General features: G+C 44.9%; 1 protein-coding gene across 2 annotated transcripts; it reads right to left on the bottom strand.

The window, feature by feature from the left end:
• Positions 1-523: 523 nt before the first annotated feature.
• On the bottom strand, positions 524-16,184 carry ING4 (inhibitor of growth family member 4). 2 transcript variants are annotated; one of them, XR_001413688.1, is made up of 9 exons: positions 16,116-16,184; positions 3,796-3,867; positions 3,447-3,613; positions 3,153-3,267; positions 2,729-2,837; positions 2,249-2,396; positions 1,608-1,669; positions 1,213-1,386; positions 524-1,119 (listed from the first exon to the last, which is right to left on the bottom strand). XR_001413688.1 is itself a non-coding variant. In XM_014957241.1 (8 exons), the coding sequence occupies exons 1-8, from the start codon at positions 16,150-16,152 to the stop codon at positions 1,347-1,349; spliced, it is 750 nt and encodes a 249-aa protein (XP_014812727.1). In that variant the 5' UTR covers positions 16,153-16,184; the 3' UTR covers positions 524-1,346. The 2 variants fall into 2 exon arrangements, 1 of the variants encoding a protein (XP_014812727.1); XM_014957241.1 differs by having other exon boundaries at positions 524-1,386.
• Between the last annotated feature and the right edge of the window lie 3,434 nt (positions 16,185-19,618).

The following is a 19,618-nucleotide window of genomic DNA, read 5'->3' as shown; positions in this document are numbered from 1 at the left end:
AGAAATGTGTCTTCAGTCCTTGATTTTGGAGCCTAACATTATCTTAGCAACAGCAGCTGGAGTTGCTGGCAACAAGGTGGTCCAAGGTGAAAGTGACCCACTGGGGAGCAAGTTATCAGTTATCTGGAAAGCCTTTCGACATTCTTGGATGCACGTGGCTTGTCCTGATGGCTTATTTTCTCAGCTGCGCTGCTCAACAGCCACAGTGAGGGTTGGCCTTGTATAACCTCCACCTCTCCTCATTTAAGAGAAGACAACTGATGAAGTAAATGATCCAACAAAAATGTGAATAGATCTCCACCATCTTGTGAGGGAATGACTGACTCGAAAGCTTAGTAACCCTTGGCAAGTATATTAGGTACATTTTTTAAAAGTCACTTATTAACAGTGTTCAGGATTGTTGCATGAAAAAGCTGTACCACCTTCTTCATTTAGAGTAAAAGCAGAGCTGAGAGAGAAAGAATAACTAAAGGGACCAATTGCTGCAGTTGGCTTCAGAGGTGACAGCAAGGCAAACCAAGTATTTGTTTCAATGAGCTTTATTTAATTCTGTATTATACAAGTGGGATCTGAATCCCCAAACTTCGCATCATCAACATAATGGAGAAGCACCACTGCACAAAAGGAAGGCAGAATTTTGGAGCCGGAAGACAGGCTACATCAAGCCATTTTCCCCCCATGTGGTCAGAAATTCTTCCTCCTTCACACAATGCGCTTCCCAGACCAGCAGGTTTACCCCAGGAATAAGAGAGACAGTGCTAGCTCTAAACACTCCCTCCTCCTCTCCCCAACAAGAGAGGCTGCTCAATGCCCGCAGTGGAATGGTTAAAGACAGGGAGTACATTAGGTTTTCAGTCTCTCAACCAGCTCACTAGATTAAGAAGTGGCCTGGTTACTCCCTCTATCCTGAAAAAGATCCAGGAAAATCAAAGGCCTAAAGTGCCAAAGACTTACCTCCTTTCCTTCCCCCATCCCATAGCCTTGTTCTCTAAGCAGAGAGAAGGCAATGAACTCTGAGGAGGCTGAAGGAAAGCCAAGGAAAATCAGGGGCTACCTGAATCCCTGGGAATCTGGTGGCTACCCTGGTGCCCTCATTCATTCCCTTTGAGGTTCAGAGACCTGTTTGGAATAGTACAGAGAGAGGGCCTCTCTTAGGGATTCGGAAGCAACCAGGGGTACAGAACACACAGAAACCGCCGTGAGGGTACACACCATTCCAGGGATGGCCCAAACCACAAACAGGGCAAGGCTCCCCCCAGCCAAGGCCCCAAGGGCTGGGGGAGCTGGGACGAGGCCCTGGCAGGGGGAAGAGAGCTCCTGCAGCAGTACTGAGGGCTCACGGGATTTTACTTCTTCTTCCTCTCCTGAGAACAGCGAGGGCAGAACCTGGCAGAAAGGGAAGTAAAAAGACAGTTATTTATGGCATGATATGAAACTTGAACATACAGTCCCAAAGGACCTTTTCCAAGGTCCCAGATAAAGCCTTAATTCAAATTTTCCTTCTTAAGAGGTCTTCTAAGTGGGCATATACAGTACTCTCCCTATGGCTATCCAGGACCTCCCCTTTCCAAAGGCCAACGGGCCCTCCAGGTTGCTTGTTCACTCACCATTTTCCTCTTGGTTTTGTTGTCAGACCCACACAGGCAAAATGAAACCATTCAATGGAACACTGTTGGGATGGAGAAGAGTCAATTAAAGAGCAGTTTTCTTTTGAAATCATTACTTCTGGGCAACCAAAGCTTCCCAACACTCGATTGCAAACCCCCAGATCCCTAGCAGCGATCAGCGAGTGAAGACTCACACCCAACCTATACACTGGCCCCTTCCCTGGAGAATATAGGCCCCTTCCCTGGAGATATTCAAGGTGAGGCTTGACGAGGCCCTGGGCAACCTGGTCTAGTTGGGGGTGTCCCTGCTGACTGCGGGGAGGTCGGACTAGATGACCTTTGGAGGTCCCTTCCGGCCTGGACAACTCTATGACTCTATGACTGTTAGCAAGGAGAACTCCTCTCCTCCCCTGCTAACTGTGGGGGCAAGAAAACAACCTGTCATCTTAAGGCAAACCCCAAAGAAAGATGCACTTAACAGGCCCTAGCAAGCCACCCCTCTGCCCTTCCAAACCATCTGAGGTAAGCCCTCTTCTTGTCACTGCTTGCTCTATCAGGCCCCACCCAAGCAGGACAAGACCTTCCACACAAGACTCTCCCCGCTTCCTTCTCCTCCACTTCCATCAGGCGCAGGCTCTTACGTCTGGGTTGTCACAGCCGATCATCTCCCCATAGGAGACCTGGTGGCAGAGGCAGTAAGTAGGCTCATTGGGGTCCACGGGCATATCCAATACATCCGAAGGGTGCACATTGCCAAAGGTGACTGAAGGCATCCCATACTCTGTGCTACTGCAGGACAGGAATACAGTAGGTCAACAAAATAACCAGCTTAAGAGTCCCCTCACGTCTCCCAAGACTATGCCCTTGCTTGCCAGACACAGCCACTTCTCCTTTTTTTAAGCACACACACCAACCTCCACTGAAGTGGTCCTCCTTCCCCATCATGCTACACTACCCTAAAAAAAAAATCAAAAGGTCTCCTTCCTCTTGCTTCCCAAGGAGGGACAGGGGACACACTATCTGTTCTGGGTGAGTATCCTTCACAGGGCAGTCTGGCTAGGCCTCCCTTTGTCTGATTTTTACTGCTGCTCCTCATTCACACAAATCTTCTGAACACTTACGTGCGGACAAGCTTCAGTTTCTTTTGGGCAGTTTTTGGTGCCTCCTCATCAGAGTTCTTTCCTTTAGAGCGAGCACGGGCAGCTTTCTTCTCTTTTTGGGCTCGGCCCTCTGGTAAGAAGAGAAAAAGGTGTTGCATCTGCCACCCCACCAAAATAGACACCTGATAGTAACAACCTCTCCAGCACTACAACTCTTTGGAGTGCATACTGGCTTTGGGCCACACACCCCCAACTTAATTTTATCTAGCGGCCTTGAATATGCTCACACAAGAAGAGCCCAGGTCACCATCTTTTTACCTGTCCTTCAGATTCCAGCGTAACAGTCTTTGATCTGTACCACTCCAGTGCCTGCCTTCATCCCCACCACTTCCATAGTCACTTGGCTGCCTCCTGTATCAATCTGCAGCCCAGTGGTGGTACTCACTCTTCTTGCCCTTGCTGGAAGAACTGTCATAGTCACTCGACTCTATCTGCTTCTCCTTCAGGTCTGCTTCAAAGCGAGCGAGGTCTGTGTCCAGCCGCCGGATGTGCTTATCAACCTGCAAAGACGATGGTGACCAGGAGTTACCACAGCACAGAGCCCAAGAGGGCAAAGAGAAGAAGGCACGGGGCTTGCACTAAGAGCTGAGAAGCCTAAAAAGAGAGATCAGGGCCTTCCAGGCTTGGGGACTTTAGTACAGCCTTTCATATGATAACCACTAGACACTTCCCTTCATACCATCTCGTAGGTCTGCATAGCCAGCTGAACCTTGTCGTCCCCAAACTCCTTGCATTTCCCATAGGCCTCCTGGATTTGCTTGAGAAGCCCCAGTTTTTCCTCCGAAGACAAAGTCCTTGCGTTGCTGATATACTCCGTGGCCAACTTATCGATCTCTGACTTGAGGTCTGAAACGAGTTAACCATTAAATACGTAAATACACACACACACCAGTGCCCTCCATTAAGAGAGACTGAAGGAACAGAGCAGCTGTAGGCTTCCTTCCCTGCCCTGAGATCCCCGTGATAAAGGCAAAGGAAAGAAAAGCTGGTCAAGCTGCACATTTTCTGTCTTTGTCTCTAATCCTTACCTTCCGTCCTCTGATCCAGGTCTCGCATGAGCTGGAAGTTTCTTTGCAATTCAAACGGCAGGTTCTCGATACCTGCAGGGGAAGGAGGAGACGTGGAGAAGTCAGGTTCCTGTCCACAACGCCAAGGGGGGAATAAAGGTAAGAACACATACACCACTCCAGCAATTCCCAACGCCCTTTCCTGGTGCACATTAGCGTGCTTCCGCTTGTTGTCAACTCCAAAGGAGAGAGACTATAGAAACATGATATATTTAATGCAGGAGCATAGTTCTGTAAGACATTCTAGTTAATAGGAACCTGCTGCCAGGCAGAAAGGCCTACTTTGAGAAAGCAGAAAATCAAAATTTGTAATGAAGTCAGTTGTTACAATACAATATCCATCCAAGAACTCCATTCAGTAATGAAAAAAATAGTAGATGTCAAAACTGAAGCTGAGGACATGCTAATTTGCTAAAAAGTGAGCCTGTTTTAGTGCATCAATTTTACATATGGAGGACAGGAAACACTTTGTGCAGAGCTAAAAAGCAAGTCTGAGACAAGATGGGGAGCAGTGGACAGCAGTCCTAACCCCCGTCATGTGTTCCTTGTTCTGCCTTCTGCACTGTAATCTCAGTGCGGCCTGTCCAACACCTGAAATGATGCTATACATTGTGAATAATAAATGTATGTAGGGCTCTGAACGAGCAACGTGAAGTTGATACTCAATTAATTTTCAATGCACTATGCTACTCACCCCCTAGGCATCACCAGATGCTCAACTGACAAAGCTGGTAAAAAAAATTCTCATTTTTCCATGCCTGTCTAATCAAACTGAGATCTAGTGTCACTGCACTGACCTGAAGTCCAAGCTTGATTGTTGTCACCTTTATACCTAATAAAAAAGATAAATCTCTCTTGCAGGTTTAATTAATAATAATAAAAAAAAAGGTTGGGGGAAAAGCTCTTCAGAAACACAACCTAAGCATGCCTGCTTTCTGAACCCACTCTCCAACACGGAGATAGTGTAAATAAAGGGGTGTCTACCCATCATCAAAACTGTCTAATCCAGCAGTCCCGGCAGCACTCTCTATTTTCACTGCCACGTTTCTACCGTAGAGACATTTCCCTGAAAAGCAATCAGCTGTCAGGGAATTTCTGTATGTAAAAGGCAGGTTTTAACAAGTACTACACACAGACCATGAAATTAATTCCTATAAGAACTGTGGGCCTCACTGTGCTCAGAAGCTGTTCCTTTGAGTTATTTTTTCTTACAAACACAATATAGAAAGTTACATACAGAATGCTTACAAGTAATCAAGCTATTGCTTCAATAGATTTCTGTTGCTATTTCTACTTTAAATATCTGAGAAATGCTCAGATAGTAGGTGTCCTTAAGTACCCAGACACATAATCACACAGCACGCACACATCACCACCTTGCATTCAAGGACAGTTAACAATGTAAAATCAAAAAATTAGTAAGTGGCAAAATTAAGGCTGTCTGCACATTCCTAAATTTGATACTTCCATGTTTGTCTGGCACGACTGACTTCACACAAGGTTCAAGCAGCCAACTACCAGATTACAGCCCTCCAGCTCAAAAAAGCATCTCAGATGACAACGGGGACACAATGCCGAAAATTATCATTGCTTACAAAGGGAACTTATGGCAGGGATGAAATCCAGCTTTGGAAATCTCAAGACCATGCCTTTTTCCTTCCTGCCATCCCCTAGACTCGTCAACTCCAAACCTTTCAATTTGTACATCAAATGAAACACGGGTCACACCGCAGCACGCTGCCTTTTGTGTCTCTCCAAAGCATCTCCCGCAGAAGACAAGACAGGTATCCTCTAGAGGAAAAGAGTATCTGTGCCTGCACTGCACACAATATGTCACATTTACAGCGAGTTTATTAATCCTGGAAGATCATGACTTCTATATTCTTGACTCTGTAGCTTAAAAAAATAAAAAAAGAAAGAATAATGTAATTTCTTTTCCTCTTCTAACAAGGAATGACAGTAAAAGCATAAATTCCACTGGGTACGGTCAGTTTTCCCTCCGCAGGGCTAAAAAACCTTTAGATAAAGCAAGCACCTGAGCTAGCACAAAAACTGGCAGGTTGCTATTCTCCAGGCAGAACACCACCACACGAGGTTACAGCCACGTTTTACAGAGATGTTTTCACAGCAGGAGAAACTCAGGCAGGAGTCTGCTGCTGCTACAGAACCCGAAAGGGACCGTGCTCTGGTTTGTACAGCTGTTACTGCAGAAATCTGCCGATACCACCACTAACGCCAGCGCATGCCCCTGTCTGGAAAACCTCTCTCTTCCCTTTGCCTCTACGTGCCTGGCCTCATCTTTTCAGCCCCTGCCATCTATCCTTCAGAGACTCTTTTCCCAGCTCCTCTCCCCTCACTTGCCAGCCCCATAGCCAGGCCAGAGACTCCCCTGCCTCATTACCTGCCTCCCCTCTGCTCCGGTGGCATCGGCAGCAGATCATTTACCAGCTACAGCAATGATCTTCCAGAGGCTCATTAGCTGGGCAGGTTTCCACAGGGACTGGGGAGAAAAACCCCTCTCATTTGAACACCTTCCCTGCTAAAACAGGCAAAATAATTTTGTAAACCCTCAGCAAAATCTTTCCCACTCCCAAATCTACTATCGGACCAGCACTCTGCAATTGCTTCATCAATAAACTGGGAGAAAAATGAAACGATTGACAGTAGCAGTGACTTTATAATCAGAACTGTCATTAAGATGCTTTATCTGTGCAAGTGAGAGCGGAAAGAACCTGCATACACCACTACAAATTATCATCCAGCAAATCTGGTAAGAACAAGAAGCATAACAAGATAAAGCTGCAGCTAAGGAAGTTTTAACTGAGCAACAAACTATCTGTATGGTGTATAGTTTAACTATGGGGAAGTTTTCCACTGTCTGCAGCTTAACTCAAAAGCTGTTACATACCCTTAAAAAAAAAAAAATAATAATGCTCTTCATTGCAGACTTTATCACAGTGATCAGAACACTCACCGAAATTGCTTGGTCTGTGCTGTGCTGGCTATCAGGCATCACCTAACAGTTCCATAAAAACAAGTCTGAGATTTAAGTTTCCATTTCCTCATTCCTACTAACACAACACACTTTCCCTCAGACTATCTAAAAACATTCATGTTATGGATGTCATTTCATTTCCTCCCGAATTTCTCCTTTTCCCTTTACAATTCATTTGCTCTTCTTCTTATTGTAGGATGCAACTAAACTTTTCATGACTGAATACTATATGTTGTAAAATACCCAAATAATTCTCATTCTGAAATGGATCATAGTAATGAAAACACAGTCTACAGGCATCCTTGATCACAACAGAAGATGGTGAAGGGCAGCAGCTCTGTCGCAAACAGGCAACAGTCTGACAGAAAAATAAAGACAAGTGAGGGCATCTTTCAACACAAATGGCATAGCAGCAAGAGAGGAAGAGGAGGATGAAGAATGGAGGATGTACAGCAAAAAAAGTGCTAGCAAGGCCAGCAGCTTGGCCTGAAGCATGGGCTGGCATTAATGTGTCCATACCCTCTCTACCTACCTTCATCTTTCTCTTCCTCAGTTTGTATCCATTCATTACCCCCATTCTTTCTTTTTGTCTCCTCTTTCCTTGTCATTCCTTCCCCCATTCATCCTTCTGCAGGCTTCCATAACCATGCTGTCTTATCCCTCAAGAGCCATGCACTCCCACTCCCCAAAAGTCAGAATCCACCACCACGCTCTTTCCCTTCCAATTATTATTTTATTTAGGTCTTTTTAGAAACACACGGGGGGTACCAAGCGTAGGCAACTGATATTCAGCTACTTAACTCAGATGTTAGCTCTGACATACACACACACACAGAGCAAGCCTACACAACCTGAGAAGTTTCACTATGCTTCGTTCTCCCATAGGATGCCTTTTAACTGTGTTAACTTTTTAACAATGGGTTTGTACTGTGACAGTGGTCAAATTCCTAAAGAGAGACCCATTACACCAAGCCCTATACAAATACACGGTGCTTTTCCCATCTGTTCACTCACCACATTCAGATGCATGCTTCAATTTATTAAAAAATGCGAAAATACATCTTGAAACACAACCACAGTTGCTTTATTGAATAGTACAGATTTCAGCAAACACTTTAAACACCACATCGCTGAATGCAACTAAAACAGGCATCCCTCCTTTAAGAGAGTATAACCCTTTTAAAGCGCTGCTTCTACTCTGTCCTGTGTTCTAAGTGACTGTTTATCTTACTACACAATTTATTGAAATTGGAGCATGAGCATAACAGGGAGGTGATTGTGCCCCTGTACTCGGCACTGGTGAGGCCACACCTTGAGTATTGTGTCCAGTTCTGGGCACCTCAATCCAAGAGAGATATCGAGGTGCTGGAGCGGGTGCAGAGGAGGGCAATGAAACTAGTGAAGGGCCTGGAAGGCAAATCATATGAAGAGCGGCTGAAGGAGCTGGGACTGTTTAGCATGAGGAAGAGGAGGCTGAGGGGAGACCTCATCACTCTCTACAACTACTTGAAAGGACACTGTAGAGAGGTTGGTGCTGGTCTCTTCTCACAGGTAATTAATGACAGAATGAGAGGGAATGGCTTCAAGCTCCAACAGGGTAGGTTTAGACTGAACATTAGGAAGGAATTTTTCACAGAGAGAGTGGTTGGGCATTGGAACAGGCTGCCCAGGGAGGTGGTTGAGTCACCATCCCTGGCTGTGTTTAAGGGACGTTTAGATGCGGTACTGAGGGACATGGTGTAGGGGAGGATTTTGTAGAGTAGGGTAGATGGTTGGACTCGATGATCCCAAGGGTCTCTTCCAACCTGAATGATTCTATGATATACCTTTCTCTCTGTTCATGTATGGCTCAGCCCTATTGCAATATACGCAGCCTAAACTGTAATGTTTTCCTCCAAACACCTCTGTAAGGGATAGCACCACCTATGCTTTTACAAACGGGGTACTTGGGTGGGCAGTAGACTGACCTGCCCACGGACACCGAGGACATATGGGTGACATGTGGCCATGTCATATAACCCGAGCTCTGGGCCAGTGCACTGCACACTAGTCCACACAGGTGCATCTGCTTCAGACACCGTCCAAAGAAAGAGGTGTCTGTCACCAGCGACAGTCAGCCTAACAGCCACAGGAACCTAACACTCCCCCAAAGAGGGGACACTTTTCTTGGGAAGGGAGGGCTCTTTTTGCCTTTTTCTTATTAGTTCACAACTACAGCATCCACAGCAAAGACAGTCGGTAAAGTTATTAAATCTCAGAAAAGGTATCTTTATTGCTATGTTAAAGATCAACCTTGATTTCAGAAGCCTGGAGGGCCTGGAAGACTAACAGGTCAAACGAGATTTGCGCCACTCCAGGCATTTCCATCCTGTCACAGATCTCCAAGGGCAGGGACCACCACCAAAGAGATCACAGGGCTGTTTGCCAAAACGGTCACGTCGGATTTGCTGTTGAGTAAGTGAAGAAATGCAGAGAAAATGCAGTATGCTTCGTCTTGTAAAAAGGCATCTTGTGTCAGCTCTGATAAAAATACCAGTCAAAAACAAAATCAATTCTAAATAAACTGGTCATTAACAATAATGAGTGTATTAGCTTAGTGTGGGCCATGTCAGTAGCTTTCACACAGAAACAAATGATGCCTATGAATCACCAAATCCTCTCCCCTGCATGTGATCTTTTGTAATTTTCCATAGATCATGTGTGCTGCATCACAGATGCAACTAATCCAAAGTCTCAGGAAGGTGAAAGGCATCTTTCACTACACTAAGATGATGTTGAATATAGAAACGATTTATTAGGAGATTTGCATATCTGAAGTATGATGTGAGAAACTCCGGAGAGAAGAACAGGAGGGTACGGCTACAAGCTACACTGGGGAAGGGATAAGAGTAATGACGGTAGCGAAAAATAAAAGAACTGCTGGGGAATTTGGAATGCAGCAAGGACTGGGAAGAAATCAAGGGCTAGCCTACAGCAAGTTCTAACATCACACTCATGCCCTCTAAGAGTATTAAGATGACAATACACATCATACCCTCATTTGACAAAGACATTCAAACAGATGTAGCTATTCTGAAGGAATAATCCTATTTTACTGGGCTAGCTAATGTTATCAGGGAATGAAAGGACACTCCCACGTGAGTTGTAGGAGAAAGACGATGACTTTGAAAAGGGTGTACGCTGCTTCTGTCGCTCTGTGCTTATGCTGGTGTAAGTTTTCTACTGTTTGACAAGCCCTGAACTGCTGCAGCTCTATGTGCCTATTGACACATGCAAATAGGAGGAGCAAAAAAACTTGATGTCTCCCTAATCAGCATAAAAAAGGGGAAAAGCCCAAAAGAAAATGACTACACAGTACCACCTTAACTTACCAGCTGAGGACTCCTCATCTAAGTCTGCTGTCTCAATCATCCTCTTCCCTGAGGCAAGCATGTCCTAGTGTCTGCTCCTGGAACACATCCTGACTGGTGGCCTCCAAGACAACGCAATGAATATCAATCAGCCATCCAAGTAGACAGGCCAGCAACATCCTTCGACTTCTCAAGCTCACCAAGACTACTAGCTCTCTGCTGATGAATCTCCCAAGTGTTTAGTTCTAATTTAGACCAAATGTTGGCAAAATCTAGTTCCTCAAAGGTTTGGGGTGAGGGAAGATTGAAACATTTTTTGTTGTTTTGTTACCATTTCTTACCAACATTTTGTACTGATGTTTATTCAGGAACAGACCGGTTCAACCATAGGGAAATTTAAACTTCCTTCCAGTCTGGCACACACTTCCCTACTGGGACAACACATGCTCCCCATGCAACGAAGCTGGTGAGGGGGCTGGAAAACAAATCGTATGAGGAGCGGCTGAGGGAGTTGGGACTGTTTAGTATGAGGAAGAGGAGGCTGAGGGGAGACCTCAACACTCTCTACAACTTCGTGAAAGGACACTGTAGAGAGGTTGGTGCTGGTCTCTTCTCACAGGTAATTAATGACAGAATGAGAGGGAATGGCTTCAAGCTCCAACAGGGTAGGTTTAGACTGAACATTAGGAAGGAATTTTTCACAGAGAGAGTGGTTGGGCATTGGAACAGGCTGCCCAGGGAGGTGGTTGAGTCACCATCCCTGGCTGTGTTTAAGGGACGTTTAGATGCGGTACTGAGGGACATGGTGTAGGGGAGGACTTTGTAGAGTAGGGTAGATGGTTGGACTCGATGATCCCAAGGGTCTCTTCCAACCTGAATGATTCTATGATATACCTTTCTCTCTGTTCATGTATGGCTCAGCCCTATTGCAATATACGCAGCCTAAACTGTAATGTTTTCCTCCAAACACCTCTGTAAGGGATAGCACCACCTATGCTTTTACAAACGGGGTACTTGGGTGGGCAGTAGACTGACCTGCCCACGGACACCGAGGACATATGGGTGACATGTGGCCATGTCATATAACCCGAGCTCTGGGCCAGTGCACTGCACACTAGTCCACACAGGTGCATCTGCTTCAGACACCGTCCAAAGAAAGAGGTGTCTGTCACCAGCGACAGTCAGCCTAACAGCCACAGGAACCTAACACTCCCCCAAAGAGGGGACACTTTTCTTGGGAAGGGAGGGCTCTTTTTGCCTTTTTCTTATTAGTTCACAACTACAGCATCCACAGCAAAGACAGTCGGTAAAGTTATTAAATCTCAGAAAAGGTATCTTTATTGCTATGTTAAAGATCAACCTTGATTTCAGAAGCCTGGAGGGCCTGGAAGACTAACAGGTCAAACGAGATTTGCGCCACTCCAGGCATTTCCATCCTGTCACAGATCTCCAAGGGCAGGGACCACCACCAAAGAGATCACAGGGCTGTTTGCCAAAACGGTCACGTCGGATTTGCTGTTGAGTAAGTGAAGAAATGCAGAGAAAATGCAGTATGCTTCGTCTTGTAAAAAGGCATCTTGTGTCAGCTCTGATAAAAATACCAGTCAAAAACAAAATCAATTCTAAATAAACTGGTCATTAACAATAATGAGTGTATTAGCTTAGTGTGGGCCATGTCAGTAGCTTTCACACAGAAACAAATGATGCCTATGAATCACCAAATCCTCTCCCCTGCATGTGATCTTTTGTAATTTTCCATAGATCATGTGTGCTGCATCACAGATGCAACTAATCCAAAGTCTCAGGAAGGTGAAAGGCATCTTTCACTACACTAAGATGATGTTGAATATAGAAACGATTTATTAGGAGATTTGCATATCTGAAGTATGATGTGAGAAACTCCGGAGAGAAGAACAGGAGGGTACGGCTACAAGCTACACTGGGGAAGGGATAAGAGTAATGACGGTAGCGAAAAATAAAAGAACTGCTGGGGAATTTGGAATGCAGCAAGGACTGGGAAGAAATCAAGGGCTAGCCTACAGCAAGTTCTAACATCACACTCATGCCCTCTAAGAGTATTAAGATGACAATACACATCATACCCTCATTTGACAAAGACATTCAAACAGATGTAGCTATTCTGAAGGAATAATCCTATTTTACTGGGCTAGCTAATGTTATCAGGGAATGAAAGGACACTCCCATGTGAGTTGTAGGAGAAAGACGATGACTTTGAAAAGGGTGTACGCTGCTTCTGTCGCTCTGTGCTTATGCTGGTGTAAGTTTTCTACTGTTTGACAAGCCCTGAACTGCTGCAGCTCTATGTGCCTATTGACACATGCAAATAGGAGGAGCAAAAAAACTTGATGTCTCCCTAATCAGCATAAAAAAGGGGAAAAGCCCAAAAGAAAATGACTACACAGTACCACCTTAACTTACCAGCTGAGGACTCCTCATCTAAGTCTGCTGTCTCAATCATCCTCTTCCCTGAGGCAAGCATGTCCTAGTGTCTGCTCCTGGAACACATCCTGACTGGTGGCCTCCAAGACAACGCAATGAATATCAATCAGCCATCCAAGTAGACAGGCCAGCAACATCCTTCGACTTCTCAAGCTCACCAAGACTACTAGCTCTCTGCTGATGAATCTCCCAAGTGTTTAGTTCTAATTTAGACCAAATGTTGGCAAAATCTAGTTCCTCAAAGGTTTGGGGTGAGGGAAGACTGAAACATTTTTTGTTGTTTTGTTACCATTTCTTACCAACATTTTGTACTGATGTTTATTCAGGAACAGACCGGTTCAACCATAGGGAAATTTAAACTTCCTTCCAGTCTGGCACACACTTCCCTACTGGGACAACACATGCTCCCCATGCAACGAAGCTGGTGAGGGGGCTGGAAAACAAATCGTATGAGGAGCGGCTGAGGGAGTTGGGACTGTTTAGTATGAGGAAGAGGAGGCTGAGGGGAGACCTCATCACTCTCTACAACTTCGTGAAAGGACACTGTAGAGAGGTTGGTGCTGGTCTCTTCTCACAGGTAATTAGTGACAGAACGAGAGGGAACGGCTTCAAGCTCCAACAGGGTAGGTTTAGATTGAACATTAGGAAAGAATTTTTCACCGAAAGAGTGATAGGGCATTGGAACAGGCTGCCCAGGGAGGGGGTGGAGTCACCATCCCTGGCTGGGTTTAAGGGCCGTTTAGATGCAGTGCTAAGGGACATGGTGTAGGGGAGGACTTTGTAGAGTAGGGTAGATGGTTGGGCTCGATGATCCCAAGGGTCTCTTCCAACCTAGACGTTCTATGATTCTATGATTCAGTAAGGCAAATAAAACAAGAACCTCATCAGCCCAGGCAGGAACACGTGGTGGACAGTGGTGGCTAGAACCAGCAAGGAAGGTGCTGTTTGCTTGCTTCAGAAAGCACATCCACAAACACGACCCTTACGTTCTCCTCAGCTACCTGAGCAACTGGGCAGTAGAGGACAGGCAGGTGAGCAGAGAGGGCATTTCATAATAAATTCAGGCACCAGACAGCTGAGGTTCTGTTGCCATAAAAGATAAACTTGTGTGTTGTCACCAAGTATACTTACTTAGTAAACAGGAAAGCACTGATGGTAGAAAATACATCTGGTTGCACAGCAGTTCCCTCTACTATAAACATAAATCCCTACAACCATGGTGTATTCCCTCTACTATAAACATAAATCCCTACAACCACGGCGTATTTTAATGACATGGTTTAGTGATGTGTTTTTTTCTTTTTAATCAGAGTTAGGTTGATGGTTGGACTAGGTGATTTTGAAGGTCCCTTCCAATCTAGATGGTTCGATGATTCACACATAAACAGAGACTTATAGAAAACTATTTAGGACTTTTTCCTAAATGCATGCACCTCAAGGACGCCTAGCACAAAGAAGCTCTGTGATCCTCTCGAAAATTCCAAATACGAAGAAAACACAGTGTTTGCATCTCATCTTCTGGAAAATCTGTATTAGTCACCCTTCTTTTCTCCCCCTCAAAGCCTTCACTACAGTATTCCCAACCCAGGACGAGAGCAAATAGTGAGCCAAGCACAGTAACTCGAGTTTCAGCAAGCATAAACTCCTCTAATGAGTCGTCGTGTATATTCAATCCTCTCATCACAGAACACAATGTTTTCTTCCTTTTAATTCTTCCTCCATCTCTAACTCCATTGCAGCCATAGTTTCTCCCCTACTAAAGTTGCACTGCTTTTTTGGCGTGAGGGAAAGCACTTCAGATTCTTGCTTTCTCTCCTCAGAAGCAGGCATAAAATGGTTTAAAGACCAGGAGGAGGATAATATTTAAAGAAATGGAAATATTTTCATGCTTAACTTCAGCCACTGAAGAGAACTGCACTGAAGAGCCGTGCTCAAAGAAAAACACTCAGGAAGAAGAGAACTGGAAGAAGAAACATTGCTCTTCTTCCCCTTCCCTCAATCCTTTGGTTCAGTAGAGTAGTTAAAAGGGCAGCTTCAGTAGGATGAAGGAAGGAGAGTGATCAGACTGAACAAAATAAGGAGTCCCTCTGTCAGGATATTCAGCAGAGAAGGAATGTCCGTATTTTTCTGCTGCAAAAACACCTGCTAGGAGCATAACACGTTTCAGACAGCTATGCTTTACAATTAATAGCTTAGAGCAAAGACAAAGGCATGTCTTATCCCAGGTCTAAACCCAGTTTCAAATTACAGCAAGGACTTGAAAGCTACTGAAATACCAGACCTAAGAAACTGCCAGACACCTTTTACTAAAAGAACTGCTGTTAACTTGGCTATTCCACAAAAATCTTCTGGAAAAGAACTTTAGGTGTCCGAAATAGAGGACTAAAAATTCATTAATTGAAACAATTGAGGCTGTATGCATAGCTTTGTCAGAGCACTCATGCATTTTAACGTACAGTTTTTAACTACCAAACCGCATGAGATTTTCATACAAGGTGTTTCTCATTCCCAGTGACTGAGCAGTGATTCAAAGTTATATTTTATTCTCTTTGTTCACATACAAAGAAAATAAACTAAAACTCACACGCTGAGTCACACATACATGACCCAAAGCTCTGAAAGGTAAAAGGCAATCTGAAAATTGCCTTTTCAAGGTGCTCATTATTGTGACATTAGAATGCTTTTTCACACTGCTGCTGTGGAGTAGCCCACTTCCCTTACCAATGAAACGAAGGTCAAGAGATTTAATGAGGCAAAGAGATTAAAGCCAAGAAGGCCAGCAAATTACAAACACACCTCTTGAAATGTCTAAAACCACTACATAGCCTGACTCTTCAGAGTTATCTGTTTAAAACAGACTTCAGCTGCAGCCATGAGCCTTCTCCACATCTGCTCCTCTGACTACAGATTTTCACACAGAATTTGAGGGAATCTATGCAAAGAGAACCTGTGAAAAGCATGACCCACAAAATAAACACAAACATCAACCTCACTTGGTCAGAGTGGTATTCAACTGCCTCAAACACAAGGCCACCTTTTTTTTCCCTATAATCTTCACTTATTTCATTATACACCTTTCCTTTCTTCAAGGATTTGAAGAGGTCCTACAAACAAATGCTCTCTTTCATCACATACTCCTCATTCCTTCCCTGAGCAGATCCAGCCAGTAAACCATATGAAAGACAATCTCTGTGGGAGGGGGAAAAAAAATTCCACTGAAAACTGTGTCTGCATCAGCACTATAATACTGAAAAAATTCCACTCCAAGAAGTGTAAATATTAGACATTTTTAAAAGAGCTGACCAAAGGTTCTGGACTATTTATCTGTATCAATTTTCAGGAAGTTTTGGAACATTAGTGAACTACTTTAAAACTGAACTGAATGATTTAAAAATATTGAAATAATTCCCCGCCCCGAGCCGCGCTCCCTCCGTGCCCCAGCCGCGGCCCTCGGCCCCGCCCCCGGCGGCCCTTACTGTCCAGGTAGTGCTCCAGGTACATCCCCGCCGCCATCTTGGGCCCCGCACACACCGCCGCTTCCGGCGGCAGCCGGACGTGTAAATATTAGACATTTTTAAAAGAGCTGACCAAAGGTTCTGGACTATTTATCTGTATCAATTTTCAGGAAGTTTTGGAACATTAGTGAACTACTTTAAAACTGAACTGAATGATTTAAAAATATTGAAATAATTAAAAAAAAAAAGAAAAAAAGAAAGAAAAAGGGAAGGAAGGAATGAAGGGGAAACCGAATGCCTTCAGGCAGGCATGAAAATAAATGGAATAACTGATCCTAGGTCATCTCAAAAAAAATAAATGACAGTGGAAAATATAGATTAAGTGTTAAAACAAACTTGCCTGACTGGACCTTTTTGGTAAGAATATACATATGTACATTTCACCAGTGAAAATAGTTTTTTGTGGTGATTAAACTATGACTTACATCAAATACTCGATTTAGTGTTAGGAAGTATCTGGTGTAACAAGCTAGAATATGAACAAAAAACCTCCAAACATATGATGTATTAAAAGTATTTCTAATGGCTACATTCTAAGGCTTTAGAACACATTATAAAGAACTATCAGCAGCAGCTGCACCACTCATGCAAATCACACACGAAGCAGTTCTTGACCTAACAAAAGAAAAGTTTGTCACTTGGAAGTGGGATACAGACTGGAAGAATGAGAAGGGGCAGACCACTGGGACAGCAAGAGACAGCCCAACTGCCAACAGATACTTTCCATCAAGTCTTACAGAGGGTAGTACCCTTAGGAACAAGCAATGTAAGTGATGGATAAAGGATGCTGGACTGTATTTCTAGAAAACAGAAAGACTGTATCATGTCAATATCATGGTAGATAGTTGCCTGAATACAAGCTCCCAGCTGAAACGCAATGAATGGTGAATGGATAAGGTCATACCCAACAGAAGAACAATAACCTGATTTCTTTAGTTAGTACCATGAAAAAGACCAGTTACTAAAGGACTGTATGCATTTTCAGAGAGTCAGAAGTTCAAGTAGGATGTTAAAAGATTAGAGCAGGCTTGAAGAACAAGATGGCTAATTAGAAAACTGAAAAATATGTTTTTGCAGGCATGATTGTTTGTTTTTTTTTTGCTAAGTTACCAGAAAGAAATTCAAGATTTAATCTATTACAATCTACACGGGGAAGAAACTTTTAATCAGGAGACACTTCAACATGGCAGGCAAAAGGCATTATAGGTGCAATGACTAAATATTGGAACTGTGCAAATTAACTACAGACAAAAGTCACAAAACCACGACAACGAAGCCTATCAGCAAACTAACGTACTCTTTAACTGGAAGTATTATACTTCATGTGATGTGCTTCTCTAAAAGAAAGTCAAGATTAAGCACAGCAACTGTCTTACAATTAGCTAACAAAGGGAATTAATGTTGCACATAGTATAAACGACACTGGACAAAACGGAAAAAGGTCTTAAGAGCTCTAGGAGTACATAAAAATGGCTAAACCATCACAGCAAATATTGTTTTGTTGTTCCTAACATCTCTGTAGCCATATTTTTTTTAGTACTTTTAGATTGTGCGGATTACCTTTTTTTTTTTTTAATTTTAAGCAAGACACCTTAAAAATGACAGTCTACACCACCATATTAATATCCACCTTCAACAGGACAAGAATCAATAATTCAATTGCAGGATCACACATCTCAGCTGAGGGAAAATAAGAGTTTGCCATTTTCTCTACATGCTTGTACCAGAGGTAAACAGAGGAGTTTCCAGGGGGTTCATCAATTTTAGTTGCCAGTGACAAGGAGATCCAGAAGTGTCTGGCTTTGGAGGGAGCACTGTCTAGCCACCAAGCTCACCCACAGCTTCCTTCCTCTCCAACATAGTATCTACCGTACCTTTCCACACGCAGTGCTGCATCTCTCTGATCTCTTCCTACCATCCACAAATCCCAGTCTTTCCCTCCTTTATCCTCACAAGGCAGCTCTTACTCAAAAACCACTTTTGCTCTCTCAGTAGGAAAATGCTGCATCCTTCCTGGGCACTTACTCATTGTCCATCTGCTTCTTCCCCCTCTTGCCCAGCTCCTGTTCTCCCAACTCCTGGCTGTCTTTGCTGAGGAGACTCAGCCAACTGCAGTCTTCCATAATGGAATAAGAAAATAAGAACATACATCTTTGCTTGGTATTCCTTGCTCCTTTCTAACAATCTGCCTCCTTACCCAACTCTTCTTCCTGGCTTTTGCATCCTCCTTCCTCACAGCTCCTAGATCCTTGCCTGTCCACTTCCAGCTTCTTTTCAGCTTTCACTGAAATTTATTATGGTTCTTGAACTTTCTTACTTTAATTCACAAGAGGTTTCCTAATGGCAGAAGGGGCACTGCAGACGCAAGGAATGAAACCCTTTGTCTTCACATCAACACCTTACCAGCTCCGTGCTGGCAGAAACTCAGTGTAGCAAAACTTTTAAAGAACCAAGCTCCAGCATTTCCAACAGCAGGAGGTTTAACTTGGCCAGGTATAATGAAGCAAAAGACACGTTGTTAGAACTACTGAGCTTTAAACACATCACCCCATCACCATGCTCCCCTAGCACTGACAGAAAGAAAACACGGGAAGAGTTTTCATCAAAGAGCAGATTCCTAAATCTTAACTCATTAGTACCTGCCTTCAAAAACAACACCTCTGATTAGCCTACTTGACTATTTTAAGAACAGAGAGGTAAAACATGCCTTGAAAGTCTTATCCCCCAAAAGGGCAGAGTCTGACAACGTTATAAAGCACCTTAAAGCAGGACGGTGTTACGGGAGGACTCCCACAACGTCACCAACTCTTTTAGCATTTACAGAGCACTTCTTCAACCAGCGAACTCTTACAGCGAAGGAACCCATGGCAGCCACCTCCCTACACGCACAAAACTTATCTTCGGGCTCAGTGTCACCAGCCCTGCAGTTTATCCCAGCAAAGCCACCCACAGCCAACCTGCCGCTCCCCAAAGGCGGCCGGAGCGGCGCCGGGCTCCTTCCTCCGGGGCTGGTTTCCCGCGGCAGCCCCAACCCCCGGAGATGAAGGGGCAGCCTATACCGGCGCCCGACCGGAGCTGCCGTTTCCAAGCGGCCCCGAGACGCCTCTCCGCGGCGGACGGGGCCTCTCCACACGGCTGCGGGGGGACCGGGACCCTCACAGCCCGGCCGGGGAGAGCCGGGCACAGCTGCCGCCCGAGAGGCTCCGGGGCAGGCCGCGGCGGGCGCCCTGGGGACCGGTCAGCCCCCGGGCAGAGCTCGTCCCCCCCGCGGGGCCCCGCCCCGAGCCGCGCTCCCTCCGTGCCCCAGCCGCGGCCCTCGGCCCCGCCCCCGGCGGCCCTTACTGTCCCGGTAGTGCTCCAGGTACATCCCCGCCGCCATCTTGGGCCCCGCACACACCGCCGCTTCCGGCGGCAGCCGGACGCCGGGCCCCCCTCCTTCTCCCCCCCCCCCCCCCGGACCCACG

This window comes from Calidris pugnax, unplaced genomic scaffold, assembly GCF_001431845.1.
Source record: "Calidris pugnax isolate Ruff unplaced genomic scaffold, ASM143184v1 scaffold225, whole genome shotgun sequence".
NCBI classification, from domain to species: domain Eukaryota; kingdom Metazoa; phylum Chordata; class Aves; order Charadriiformes; family Scolopacidae; genus Calidris; species Calidris pugnax.
This window is presented reverse-complemented; position numbering and strand designations above follow the sequence as displayed.

Coding starts and splice junctions, on each gene's coding strand:
- ING4 (XM_014957241.1), bottom strand. CDS start 16,152: ATGGCGGCGGGGATGTACCTGGAGCACTACCTGGACA. Junction 3,868..16,115: donor CCTGGAGCACTACCTGGACA/GTAAGGGCCGCC, acceptor CTTCCCCTGCAG/GTATCGAGAACCTGCCGTTT. Junction 3,614..3,795: donor CCTGGATCAGAGGACGGAAG/GTAAGGATTAGA, acceptor AACTCGTTTCAG/ACCTCAAGTCAGAGATCGAT.